General features: G+C 36.8%; 1 protein-coding gene across 1 annotated transcript in view; it reads left to right on the forward strand.

Moving 5' to 3' along the window:
• Positions 1 to 14,585, forward strand: part of ZBBX (zinc finger B-box domain containing) — a 113,314-nt gene that overhangs the window by 14,282 nt on the left and 84,447 nt on the right. The window contains exons 4-6 of the mRNA XM_029938746.1: positions 1,332 to 1,422; positions 8,168 to 8,216; positions 9,312 to 9,421. Of these exons, the coding sequence (XP_029794606.1) occupies positions 1,332 to 1,422; positions 8,168 to 8,216; positions 9,312 to 9,421 (250 nt within the window). The remainder of the gene's footprint in view (positions 1 to 1,331; positions 1,423 to 8,167; positions 8,217 to 9,311; positions 9,422 to 14,585) is intronic.

The following is a 14,585-nucleotide window of genomic DNA, read 5'->3' on the forward strand; positions in this document are numbered from 1 at the left end:
TATATATATATATATATATATATACTTCTGCTTACATATGCCAGAGTATCAAAGGGTTAAATTGTTACCTGTATAATTTTAGGTCAAAGTATATGTACATGTTTAGATTTTGTAGATATTGGAGAAATTGTCTTTCAAATAGGCCTCAAAAATATATAACTTTTTCCTACAGAGAATGACCATTCGTGTCTCATGTGCTTTGGCTGGTAGTAAATATTGCCAGGTATTTTGTATATTAAACTTGCTTTGTTTGGTGCTCCGAGGGATGATCATCAAATATCTGTGATATACCTTCTGAACCATTAAAGAAAACTCAGATATTTACTATAGCCCCAGTAGTATTTATCTTTGAATTATGACTCTTTGGAAAATGTTCATGACACGTACACACACTCCGTCTAATAACTAGAACACTGATTTAATCAAGGGTCTCAATGTCATATGTCATCCCAGGTGACAAAATATGTTGTATATTTTATTGCTGTTCTTTTAATGATCCAGTGAACTTAGTTTGCACTTCTCAATGAATCACGAAATATCTGTGAATCAGGGTTCCTGAAATCAGACTCAAACGTGGGTTTTCATTAGCTGAGGATATTTTTAAAAACGTTCTAAAGCTTGATGGCATTTTCCGAAGAGTTAAGTGTTTTTCTAAGGTCACATAGATAGTAAATGCTATAGCCAGAATGAGAACCTGCCACTCACTGGTCAGGAAGATAGAAGTCCAGTGTTCTGACCTTGACTTTATTGTTTATTGTCAGTGTAACCTTGGGCAAGTTTTTGTCTCATTATTTTTTAAGTGAGGATTGGACTTCTGCCCTGTTGACTTCAAAAAATTTTGTGAGACTCAAAAGCACTTTGAAAACTATAAACTAAACAGTTCACCTTCTTTGCCATCGCTTTTACCTTTCGGTGTGGGAGCTGATCTGTAGTCTTACAGAGTTCATCATTTAGTAGATCTGCTGACTATTGAGGGTGTTTTTCTTCCTTTTCCTCTTTATACTTGCGGACTCTTAGCTTTTAAAACTGCATGACAATCTGTAAATTTTTCTATAAATCAGTAAAGGTATCTTTAGTCATTGTAAATGTCGAAAAAATAAAATTCTTTATCTGTGTTTGGACATTTTACTTTTATTCATTTCTTCTCAAAAGTTCCAAATATGTTAAAGGCTCTCGTGGCATTACTGATATTTCATTTTCCTTTTGTGATGATCTATTACATGTTAATGACTGAATTTCATTTCTTCAAACAGGGAAAATATATTTGTTTCCATTAAAAGGAGAAACATATTTAGTAATTACATTTTGTCCTCTGTTTATATATATCGAAGGTCAAGTGGCTATCACTGGAAATCTGGACAAGTGGGAAAATTGGGTAATCTATCACATATAATGTCACAAAATAAAGGAAATATTATTAAGGTAAGAAAATATCATTTGGTTCTCAGGGAATTTACCGAGTAAAGAGATATAAATTAATTTTTAGATCTTGTATTCCCTTTCATACTTAAAAGTCCACTATTCCTATTTTAAGAACTTTGCATACTATTGGATTTTGATTAATTTTTATGGGTTAATATGTAGCTTTCATTATTCAGATGTAGTTTGTTTTTCATCTACAAGTCAATTTAAAAAATTCACCTTGAGTAGAATTTTTCTAAACTGAGTATTTTTCATTCAGTTCAGTTCTGGTTTCAAGTATGTGAAATACAACTATATGGTTTTATATTATCATGAAAGCTAGGTTGTTTGACATAACAAAGGACAGACTTTTTTCCTGCCTTTTTGTTAGATCATATTTGTTTCATGTGTTTATGTTCTGCTTAAATAATTATTGTTATTCATATACTGTTGATTCTGTGTGTGGAGATGCCCAAGGAAAAGCTGCTTTCAGGTTTGCCAGCTGTAGAATTGCTTTATTTTGTCTCTGTGTTCTAAAATATAACATTAGATTTTATGTAAGATTAAAACCAGATTAGTGACTTTATGTAAGGAAAGCTGTTTTGTTTCTGGATTGTTTAGTACAACATCCGTGACTTTGTAAGTTTTAACGTATATAGCTCTCTCTTTTTTATATACCTATCACCCAAATTTCTTTGGGCCAGTTGCCATATACAAACATCTTACTTGGTGCTTCTAACGTTTTTTGGCTTCAAAAAGGCATTTTATTCTTTACGGTCATTCTTTTGAGATATATTTCTTTAATTTTTGGATTAAAAGTTTTATAGTCTACTTCCCACTTTTCATTATCTTTCTGAGATAGTGTTCCATGTTTTGGATGTTATTTAACTCTAACACATTAGAAATGCTGACTTTGTGATTACTGACTTATTTATTCAATAGCATTTGTTAAGTGCCTCCTTTGTCATAGAGTGCTTTATCCTTGTTCGCAAGGAGATCCTCATCCAATGTGAAAGATAATGCACATATGAAAATATTTATAGATAGATTTAGTCAGATAACCATTTAGTGTATGAACCATCTGTGCTTGGGAAAAAATACTTTATTTCTGCAAATATTTCAGAGTCTCCTAGATGTCTTTGTAAGGAAAAAATGATGAATAAATCACAGTCCCCACAAATCTCAGAACTGAGTCAAAAGATGTGAAAACCTGGGGTTTGGGGCGCTGTAGCAGGTGGGTGTAGAATGTGAGACTGCGCAGGAGGGAAGGCCTTGAGTCCCAGAGTCAGGAGTCTTGACGGCTTCACTGTGGGAATGGGATTCCCTGACAGCTTCTGAGCAGGAGGCCAGTAAGATGATGGCTGATCTGGTTTAAATATGTAGTGCGTTTGGAGTTTATGAATACAGAGTATAGAACAAATGATATCAAAACTGTTTTGATCATGTCCACATAAATCAAGAATGCATTTTGAGCATGGACTTTTCTATACATGATCCTTTTATTTATTTATGGATAGAATTTATTTACATACATAGTAGTTTACTAATATGTCCTGTGCATTGTGAGACAAAATATAGACAGTAATTAAGGATGACATAAACATAAATAGAAATTGTTTTCTGCTTTCTGGATTTTTCCTGAGTTCCCTCAAGCGTGCATACATGCCACTTTGGAGGCCATTACTCGAGAGACCAATGGACTATTTAGAGGACTAGTAAAAGAATCTAAAGGTCAAATGAGAAAAGTGTGCATTAGAATGTAGCAAAAGAAATATGAAGAAAACTATGGAACCAAAAAAGCAATGAGAAAGGAAAGGAGGAATTCAGATGAATAACTGATATTCCAGGCTGCTCTGACTAGGAGGTAGTATAAAGAAGGAAGTTGGAAGAAAATTTGGGATTTAGAGATCCCTCCCTCTCTCTCTCTCCTTCTTTATTTTCTTCCTCCCTTTATTTCCTTCCTCCCTTCTTTCTTTCCTTCCTCTTCTTCTTTCCCAGCTTTATTGAGGTATAATTGACAATTACAATTTTAAGATAATTTAAAATGTACAGTGTAATGATTTGATGTATATATATATATATATATATATATATATATATATACACACACATATATATGTAGTGAAAATATTTCACCCACAAGGTTAATTAACACATCCACAACCTCACCTATTTACTTCTGTTTTGTTGTTGTTGTTGTTGTTGAGGACATTTAAGTTCTGCCTAGCAATTTTGAAGATTTAGGGTTTTGTTTGAATTCTCATGTGTTAGTTGAAGCCAAGGGAGTAAATGTGCTTCCTAAGAATTTATAAAAAGGAGAAGAAAGGTATAAAGGGTGAAGCTCAGAAAGGGAAATTATGAAGGATCAAGCTCAAGGAATATGGAGGTAAAAGAGAACTTTAATATTTATTCACTATCTATTTTATACCAGTCAACAGTTTAGCTGCTTTTCCTGTTTTAGCTCATTAACTGCTTATATCACTCTTAAGAGGCAGTTGTTATTTTTCCAGTACCACAGATGAAGTAATCTAACATCAAAGAAGTTAACTTGCTCAAGGTCAAGTGTCAGGGCCATGATTTGGAATGCAGGCTTTCTGGCTGGTTCTAAGGTAATTTGCCAGCTCTCCAGTAAAGGGAGCCTGAGAAGAGGAAGAATGGCAGCAGTAGAATGAAAGTAATGTGATCCCATAGAAATGAAGGTAAAGGAGGGTGATTTTAGAAAATACGGAGAAGTCACCATTGTTCTATACACTACACGATGAGAAAAGTTTTGACTGTGATTTTAGACAAGTGTTTCTCAAAAAGAGGAAGCTTTGCCCCTCAAGAGACGGTTGGCAATGGCTGAGACATTTTTAGTTACCACCACCAGGAGAGTTTTTGGGTTTTGGTTAATGATAGGTAGTGGCTACAGGCCAGGGGTGCTGCTATACACCCTGTAGTACACTGGACAGCCCACAACAAAGAATTATTTGGCTTAAAATGGCAATGGTAACAAGGTCAAGAAACCCTGTGTTAGTCTATATAGATTAAGATCCTGACTCATTTCATTAGTTCTATGATTTTAGGCAAGTCATTAACTTCTCTGAGCTCCTGTTACCATATATAACAATATTTGCTAACTACTTCTTAGAGTTTTAAGCAATTTTGAGGTTATATGTGTGAAACTGATTGTAACATTGGCTGAAGATCACACTAAAAAATGCTTATTTATGGAGAATGACAATTTAAAAAACCTGATTTGATATTTGGGTTATTAGATGGAAAAATATATTTCAAGCGGTTAAAAAAGAAAGGTGGATGGTAATGAGTAAAGGCAAATGTTGCAGTGAGATTGAAAGCAGAGGGTGGGTGACTTCTCAAGGATCTAACAGGATCAAGGAAAGACTTTGTTACAGATGACCTTTGAACAGCACAGGTTTGAATTGTGCAGGTCCATTTGTATGCATTTTCTCAATAAGTGTATTTACACTACTATAAATGTATTTTTTCTGCCTTATGACTTTCTTAATAAGATTTTCTTTTCTCTGCTCACTTTATTGTAAGAACATGGTGTATCATACATTTAGCATACAAAATACGTGTTAATCTACTGTTTATGTTATCTGTAAGACTTCCAGTTAACAGTAGGCTATAGTAGTTAAGTTTTGGGGGAGTCAAAAATTGGTGCCCCAACCCCCCCCAATTGTTCAGGAGTCAACTGTGTATTGTTTTTCAGAATCAGAGAGATGTGACCAGTCTGTAGTTGAGGGATAGACTCACTAGTGGAGGAAAGATTGAAGATGCGAGAGAGAGAGGTGCCAATTGCTGAGGGTTAGTCTTTGAAGAGACAGCTCATTAAGGAGACCTTAACCAATGGAAAGAGAACACATTTTATCTGATAAAAAAGATGGAAGGGAAAATAGGTTACAGTAAAGGTAAATTTTTAGAGATTGCATTTGACAAAAGGTAAGACAGGAAGCTGTGGAAAGATTTTAATGAGAAGACCTCAACATTCTTAGTAAATTTGAAGACAGGGTCATCTGCTCACAATAAGGAAGAGAAATGGAGTAAATGTGAGTCTTTGGGAATGAAGAAACTTTGAAGCAGCTACTGTGGGCATTATGACTGAGGTTTAACACGAAATGAGTAAGTAGACTGCTGAAGAGCCACAAGAGCATGGATTTATAGGGGATCCAGTCAGAATTATTTCATCACAATGGTAAGTAGATATGGGAGGTCTAAGAAGAAGGAGCTAAGGTGATCATGGTTAGCTCTGAGAAGCTCTGTGTTTAGGGCTTTTGAAGGTGTGGCCATTCAGATTGCTGTTTAGGTTTAAGGTTTGGTCATAATGGGTAAGTGGCTGAAGAGGGACTTAGATGGTCGGAGTAGTTAGCATGTTGGAGGGTTCTGAGCATCGGGGTGTCAGGTGAACCTGAACATTGAAGTCTCCACAGTCATCACCCAGAATTGTGATGGAGGGAAATACTGAGGAGATCGCTGAAGTTCAGGTGGAGGAGGACCCAGGATATTGATAAAGGCAGTCAGCAGGTGGTGAGGAGCAACTTTGCTGAAGGATGAGATCAGAGCAACCTTCTGGAAGCAGCACTAAGGAGCAAACAGGAAGAACTTTCTTCTCTCCTGGTGAGTGAAAGGGAGTAGAAATGGAGTTCGTTCCTCTGTAGAGTTCTCTAGAAAAAAAGTTGTGTCTGAGGAAAGATGGGTCCAGTTAATGTGAACTTGTGCAAGAGATATTTTTAGGAATGGTTTAAAGATAAATGGCTATTTAATAAGGGCTCTATGGAATGGCAGAGATGGAAAGACAAGCAATAGAAAATGGCGAAGTTTGAGCTAATTAAAAATGAGAATATTTCAAAAGGTAGCTCATGGGAGCGGTGTGGGACCAGCATGGCAGATTAGGACATTGGTGGAAGTTTGGAGGCATCTGTCAATGCCAAGGAGGCTGATGGCGGCAGTCTCGTCTGACTCTGATGGCCCAGGTGATATGTCTGTATGGTACTGCCACCAAGCTGTCCTGGACCCTAATGGTACCTCTTCAGCATCTCCTGGTGAAGGCGTAAGTGGTTGATACAGCATAGGCTGCAGCATATTGGATTCCTGATATTTTGCATATACATGTGTGTGCATATACATGTGTGCATATGGGTGTGTGTGCATATGGATGTGTGTGCATTATGTGGGTGTCCCAGGTCTAGCCCTACTACCTTCTCAACTCTTTCCCAAACAGATAAAAATCAGACTTAGGAGGAAATTCTATTTGCCTAAGAAGAGCAGCTAGCAGTTTGTTCACAGAAATATTTTTATGCAGTTTGAATCATTTGAAGTAACTATGGTCATGTTTATAGAGCAGAAAAATATTCATAATAATAAAAAACAAATTACAAAATTTCCCTAATAATGGGTTCAATTCACCTTGCCATGTCCATTCTGCCCAGGTAGCCTATAACCGTATTGATCATGCTACAGTTCAGATGTATCAGTAAGGTAATAGTGTCGGCCAATTTTGTTTTGAAAAATGAGATTAAATTATCTGTAACGTGTATAACATTTCCAGTTTAAAAATAAAAGTGTGATTCACATAGAAATTGATTATTGCAATCCTGTTTTCTTTTCTGCTGTGTTTGGTGCATAGCATCTGAGCAGCTACTTAAAGAATGCCCTTTCGAAGCCAAACCACTAGATTCACTGAGAATAATTATGCCTGAATTTTCAAAGATGACTGCCGTCGGTACAGCCATTGACACAGAGGCAGCCGCTGTTCTCATATTCTCATGTACAAAGTGGGCAATTGAGCGTGCAAATTGCAAATTGAAAACTAGGCACGAATTGACAGTGTCTGTATAAATGTGCACTGTTTCTTCGTGCTCGCTTGTGTGCTTTGAATGTTGGTTTCAGTAAGACCAAGGCAAGTGTGTACACTTGGTTAGTCTGTTTTATGTCTTAAAATCTTAAGACCCAAGAATTTTAAGTGACTCTTTGAAACACCTAACAGTGAAATTTATTTACTCAATATTTTGGCTACATCTTAGGAAAGTCAGGGATCACAGCTAATATATTGAAGGTTAAATCTATGATGCTTAAATATGTGGTTCTCTGAATTAGACAAATAAGATAATATTGGCTTCCACAGTTATGTAAGCAGAGTAGCTCAGTGAGAATTTAGTTTAGATTTGGTCTACGCAAATATTAGACTGTATATGTTTCAAAAGATCAGAAATAGTAAAGGCTTACTGAGCCTTTATAATATTTGAATATTAGTGCTTTTCTAAATAATATTATCCTATATAATGACTTTTGTTTAAAACAATTTATGGCATGTTTTAAAAAATGGTTTATATATTTCCAAAATTTATTTTCTATTTTTTTAAAAGTTTATTTGTTTATTTTGGGAGAGAGAGCATGAACACACACACGCGCGGGGGAGGGGCAGAGAGAGAGGGGAAAAAGAGAATCCCAAGCAGGGTCCACACTATCAGCACAGAGCCTGATGCAGGGCTCAATTCCACGAACTGTGAGATCATGACCTGAGCCAAAATCAAGAATCAACTGACTGAGCCACTGAGGCATCCCTTGAATTTCCTCTTAATTGAAAGTTCTATATATGCTTTAATAATGATACTCTATTAATAATGTATTATTCTTTCAAAATGTTTGTTTTACTCAAGATACAGTAAAATGTTATGGCTCTCTAATATTTTTGTTAGTAACTTAAACTTTCTTTGAATAAGAGATCTATGCCTGACAAGGAATATGTATTTCATCAATACAGCTTTCTTCTGGAAAAGTGAAATTAAAATTACTAAAGGAGCAACTTCAAGGTAAACAGTTTGCCACTGTATTATTAGATGCTAAAGATAGAATTTATTTTCTTTTAATTTTAATTGCATAGACAATTAAAGTGCTAGAGTTGGTCATGCAGTATAAAGATTCTAAACACCAAAACGATGAATATTTTTGATATTCAAATTTATTTATTTTCTGCGGGGGCAGCCTTATTTTATGTCAAAAAATGTTAACTTAGGATATCAAATAAGGAGCAGTTTCAAAGGTGAGGACTTTCATAGCACTGTTTCTTAAACTTATATAATTTTTTAACCAAGAAGATAATTTATCAATGTAAGATTATAAATTGAAATTTCATTCTGAGAATGTAGAAGTAAGTATATTTAAAATGGTTTTATATTTTAATAAATTATTTCACAGTAGGTAAACCCAAAAATCAATTGGAATCACAGTAATTCCAAAAGAAAAAATTTTTTATAGAAGATAAGTACATTTAACTTGAATGGATAAGATGGTTTGGCAAAACAAATTCTTTTTTTTTTTTTTAACATTTATTGATTTTTGAGAGACAGAGCATGAACAGGGGAGGGGCAGAGGGAGAAAGAGGCACAGAATCCGAAGCAGGCTCCAGGCTCTGAGCTAGCGGTTAGCACAGAGCCTGACACGGGGCTCGAACCCACAAACCATGAGATCATGGCCTGAGCCGAAGTCAGACACTCAACCAGCTGAGCCACACAGATGCCCCCAAAACAAGTTCTATAAATATATATACCATTTATTATAGAAATTGTTATGTATGAGTTTTGTTTAATTTGATCTGGAGATTGAACAGAGTACCATAGGGATCCAATCAAGAGCATCATTTTTAACATTTGGTAATTTCACATGTCCTATTCAAGTGAGTTTTAAGCAGAATGGCTGTGGGCAGAAATGTGTGGCCCTATGCTCAAGAAGGCTGGCAGGGGAAATGTTTCCTGGGAAGAGTAGATTAGCTCCATCATTTTTATTGGCATTTAATATTTAAATACTAATAGAGAATTTAGAAATGTGGGTAATTTCATTACTTTATCAATGAGAAAACTGAATATCATATTTTGATGTGATTGGCCTGACATTTTTTTTCCTTCCAGAGCCAGTGAAACAACCACTTAATCATAAAATGGCCAATTCTCCTGAAAGTGAAAGATCCAAGATAAAAGGCAAGGCTTGTGGACAGTGTGAGCACAGAGCTGCTGTGCTGGTATGTGCACTCTCACAACGTGCTGGCACGTGACTTCCACGGCCTCACCCACCTCTCCCAGCTCAGCCTGCTTCTGTAGCCAGACACTTGTCCTTCGCCACCGTTGCTAAGGGGGAAGTGTGCGTGCTGCGCTGTTCGGCCAGCACCAATACAGTGAGCTGCTTCTCACCCTCTCACTCCCGGTTAAGGATAGCTCCTCGCTCTAGTCCTCTCTCTCGGGGATTATTTCCAGCTGCACACAACCAAAACTACAACAAAAATTCTTCTTTGATCCCCACATCACCCTCTGTACCCTTCTTAGTAAAACTTCTAAAGCATTGTCTACGCTTGCTCTCATCATGTTCTCTCCTCCTTTTCTTACTTTTACTGAAGTATAATGTACTTTCTATGAAATAGATGCCTTTTGACAAGTGGATACACCCACATCAAGATAATAGAATGCCCCTGGAATTTCCCGTGAGCCTTTTCCAATTAATTCCCACTACAGAGCCAACTACTGGTCTGATTTTTAGCACCATACACTTAGGGGCGCCTATTCTTGAACTTTCTGTAAATGGAATGATAGGGTTTATATTTTTCTGTATAGGGCTTCATTTGCTCCACATTGAGATTCACCCATATTACCACATTTATTGGTAGTTCGTTTATTCAAATTCCTGAGTAGCACTCCATTGTATTAGATATACCAAAATTTGTTCATTCATTGACATGCTGAGTGACATCTGGGCTGTCCCCAGTTCTTTACCACTGTGTTTAAGGCTGTAGGGACATGGATATGCAAGCCTTCCTTTTTTTAAAGAAAAAGTTATGAAGGGAAATTAAAGACCCAAAAGATGGGTTCTGACAGTTCTGTAACTTCTCATTGTTGCTGACTTCATGAACTTTAAAAAAAAAAATGATGGTAAAAATTGCCATGATTTAAAAGTTGCCTTTTTTTTCTCATATTTAAAAAAATATTTTTTTTCAATATTTTATTGTCAAGTTGTTTTCCATACAACACCCAGTGCTCTTCCCCATAAGTGCCCTCTTCCATCACCACCACTTAGTAAGAGTACAGCTCAGTGGCATGAAGCACATTCACATTGTTGGGATGCCGCCCTCACCATCCACCCACGAAACTCTTCATCTCACAGAACTGAAGCTCTGGACTGATTGCACCTTTCTCGCATTCCCCTTCCTGTTGGCCCCTGGCAACCCACATCCTACTTTCTATCTCTGTGAATCTGGCTATTCTGAGTGCCTCACAGAAGTGGAATCATACAGTATTTATCCTTTTGTACCTGGCTTGTTTTATTTACTAGAAGGTCTTCAGGGTTCATCCACATGGTGGCATGTGTCAGAATTTCCTTTTTAAAACTGAATGCTATTTCATCCTATGTAAATACCACATGTTGTTTATCTGTTCATCCTTCACTGGATACTTGGGTTGTTTCCACCTTTTGACTTTTGTGAATAATGCTGAAATGAACATGAGTATAGATATCTTCCTGGTTTCTACTTTCTGTTCTTTGGAGTATGTGCCCAGAAGTGGAATTGCCAAATTTTCATTCTCTCTGGAACCCTCTCCACTGAGGATTGCGTCTCCACTATGCCAGCAACTGCTCCTATCAACATCACTGGTTACTTCCATATTCTTAAAGACAGTGGCCATTCTCAGTTCTTATAGTAATCTATCAGTAATATTTGATACAGTCTTCTTCTCTTCAGTGACTCTTCACTTGGCTTCCTCTAGGGTATGATTCTCTCTTGGTTTCATTTTACTTTTCTAGGTGCCCCTTCTCAGTTTTCTTGGTTTTTGTGTGCTTGAGCCCAGAATGTTGAAGCGCCGCTAGGCTCAGTCCTTGGTCCTCTTCCCTAGTCCACCTACGTACTCTGTATAGGTGATTTCAGCCACTCTCTTGGCTTTAAAGAGCATCTTTACGTGGATGATTCCCAACTTTACATCTCTAACTCATCCCTCTCCCCTGAACATTCAAGTCAGACTGCCTATTCACCACCTCTACTTATGTCTCACAGTAATCACTAACTTACCGTGTTCAAGACCGCACCTTTGATATCTGTCCTCCCCACCCCCAACAGTCTCGGACCGAGGGTCAGTTCAGATGTCCCCTGCCCTGGCAGTCGTTTGTAAAGGACCAGCGCTGAGGTGGCCTCCCTAGTTTTTTGGAGCTGCTCCATGCATCCCCTCTGCATTTATTACCCCTCAACATATATTTACATGTTTCTTTTCCACCCACCTGTGTAAAGTTCATGTGAGTAGGGGCTTAGTTTTGCTCACTGCTGTGTACCTACCACGTAGAAGTATTCCTGCAATTTAGTAAGAACTCAACAAATTTTTGTTAAAGGGATATTTTTTTTTCTGTAATAAAACCTTCATATATATCTTCTTTTTAGTTAGTATTAAAAATACTCCAATATATCTTTTGCAATTTAAAATATTATACACACTTAAGAAGCAGTTTTCCCCTGAAGAATTTAATGATTATAACTAATATTTGTAGATTACTACAACAGATATTTGTTATAGTTTCAGAGAATTTGGCTATGATCATTTCTTACTTGAGACTATATTACCATCCTTCTTTCATGGCAGTTTTAGCTGCTCTTAGAGAGTTAGAATGCCGTAAGTCTAATGAAGGCAATATTTAACGTAAAACCCTGGCTCTCGGTACAGGGCTCTTCCTGTGACATCATGCTGTTTTCTTCTCTTATTTGACCTAATGATGGACAATAATTTAAGAAATCTTCACAAAGTATACCTATTTGTAAATGTTTAAAAAATATAAACAATGTTAATATTCCTGAAGTTGGAAGTATGAAAGCTAAAAGGGACTTGCTGGCTGACTTGAATTGTTGGGGCCCCCTGTTCATGATGTGAAGAGAGTCTTTATGTAGAGGCTCCCAATATTTCTATGTTGAGCACCGGGTAAAGGCCCTGGCATTTGAACAATATCACATACATAGGTCGAACTTGAGTTGGAAATAAAGGATGTGTTTTTGCAAAGAGAAGGAAAAGCAAGAAGAAGATGTTCCAGACAAGATAAATGGCACGTACCTTGGCTGGAAAGCAGATGAGAGTGACAATGTGTGCAGTGATTAAAAGCCTGATTTGCCTGGAAACTGTTATAAATAGAAGCAAGGATTTAGACTGTATACATTCTTAAAGAATTTAGCTATGATTTTAAGGAAGTATGTTCTTTGATTTGAAATGAAAGTAATGTCCCATGGTGTTTTTCAAGCACAACAGTTATTTATTTATTAAAGTTTTTTTTTTGAGAGAGAGAGAGAGAGAAAGGGGAGGAGCAGAGAGAGGAGAGGGGCAGGGGGAGGGAGAATCCCAAGCCAGCTCCACGCTGTCAAAACAAAGCCCGATTTGGAGCTCAATCTCATGAACTGTGAGATCGTGACTTGAGTTGAAATCAAGAGTCAGAAGTCTAACCAACTGAGCCACCCAGATGACTCAAACAATAAGTTATTTAAAAATTCAAGCTGGGCACAGCTAGTGAAGTAAACCATGGTGGTGGTAAGCCCTGAAGTTACCCTGTGTTCTTAGCGTCCAGATGGTAATGCTGGTTGTGTAGTTAGAGTAAACTTTCTTATATATCTGATGATAGGGTCTTCATCTGGGAAAACTGTGCATGGGAGGTAGGGGCTAAGAGCTTGCATTTTGGATGTTTGAGTATCAAATTTAGCTGTGATTTGGCTGTGTGACCTTTGGCTTAATTCCTCTGTATTTTTGTTTTCTCACCTGTAACAGTGGGACCTGGGAGTTATTGAGGATAACGATTGGTGCATGCGAAGTAGTGAGCGTTGTGCCTGGCACATAGAGAGGAGACAGAAATTTGTGTGTGTTTCGTTATTGGCACATTTTCATATCTCTTACACATTCACATACATTGGTGGTAAAAATAAAACCCCAACCTCCAATTTTGTGTTTTTAAAAGAAATTCCAGTAGCTTTAGGCTGTTTATACATGGCAAAAGTGAAATGGATAGTTAAAAATTACATATTAATTTGCCAACTGTAGATAATTTAATTAAACTCAAAGGGATTCTGAAGGCTTAGCACAACTGATCTAGGCTTGATCAAATTAAAAAGATATTTGCTAAGACTGCACTTGGGTATTCCATCACTGAAGAAGCATCTGTGGTGGGATGGAGTCCTTATCTACATTTTTAGTACATTTCTGCCAGTTATACAAACTGCCTAAAAAGATTTTCCAGTTGGCGGTCATTTTAACCCAATTTAAATCCAAATATGCTTGTATAACAAAATATATAAGCTTACTCTGCAATTCCAGCTTTGATCTTCTAGTCTACAACATCCATTTGGGTACTTTCATTAAAAATCTGTTGTTAACAAATACTTGCTCAGAATTCTATGTTGAAACTATTTTCCAGTTTTCTGTATTACATTGTGAAAACAGTGCCAAGTGTTTCTAAGAAATTTATTAAGATATTAGCAAATATGTTAAATAAAAATTATGCAGAATACATTTTGAAATCCACATTAATTTGATAGTACTGCCATGTATGTATGTGAAATTATAGCTTCCTATTTGATTTTGCACTTAAATATTATAGATCTAGATAATGCATTAATCATTTCTGTAAGAGACTAGTTTTTTTAATTTCTAAATGCTTTTTTATTTATTTTTGAGAGACAGAGAGCGCGCGAGCAGGGGAGGGTCAGAGAGAGAGGGAGATACAGAATCTGAAGCAGGCTCCAGGCTCTGAGCTAGCTGTCAGCACAGAGCCCCATGTGGGGCTTGAATGCACCAACCATGAGATCATGACCTGAGCTGAAGTTGGATGCTTAACCGACTGAGCCACCCAGGTGCCCCAAGAGACTAGTTTTTAAAACATGAGTTGGAAATGTAGGACTAAATCTGATATTAGGGATAGTGGTGTTTTTTTTCATTTGAATGAAAAATCCAATTCTGTATAGCTAATCACATTTGAAAAAAAAATGCATTTGGAGTTTGATAGATACCCTACCATGCAATCATTTGAGATATTGGATTTTATTTAATTGCAGATTTAATCGAGATTTTTCAATAAATGATTAGTGTTGCGGTTAATGGTAAATGCGATTTTTAGTAATTTGGATCGTGGGTAAGAGCTTAGGCTGTGAGTCAGACTATGGGATTAAAGTCCTGGCTTCA

The sequence above is a fragment of the Suricata suricatta genome, chromosome 5, assembly GCF_006229205.1.
Source record: "Suricata suricatta isolate VVHF042 chromosome 5, meerkat_22Aug2017_6uvM2_HiC, whole genome shotgun sequence".
Taxonomy (NCBI): Eukaryota; Metazoa; Chordata; class Mammalia; order Carnivora; family Herpestidae; genus Suricata; species Suricata suricatta.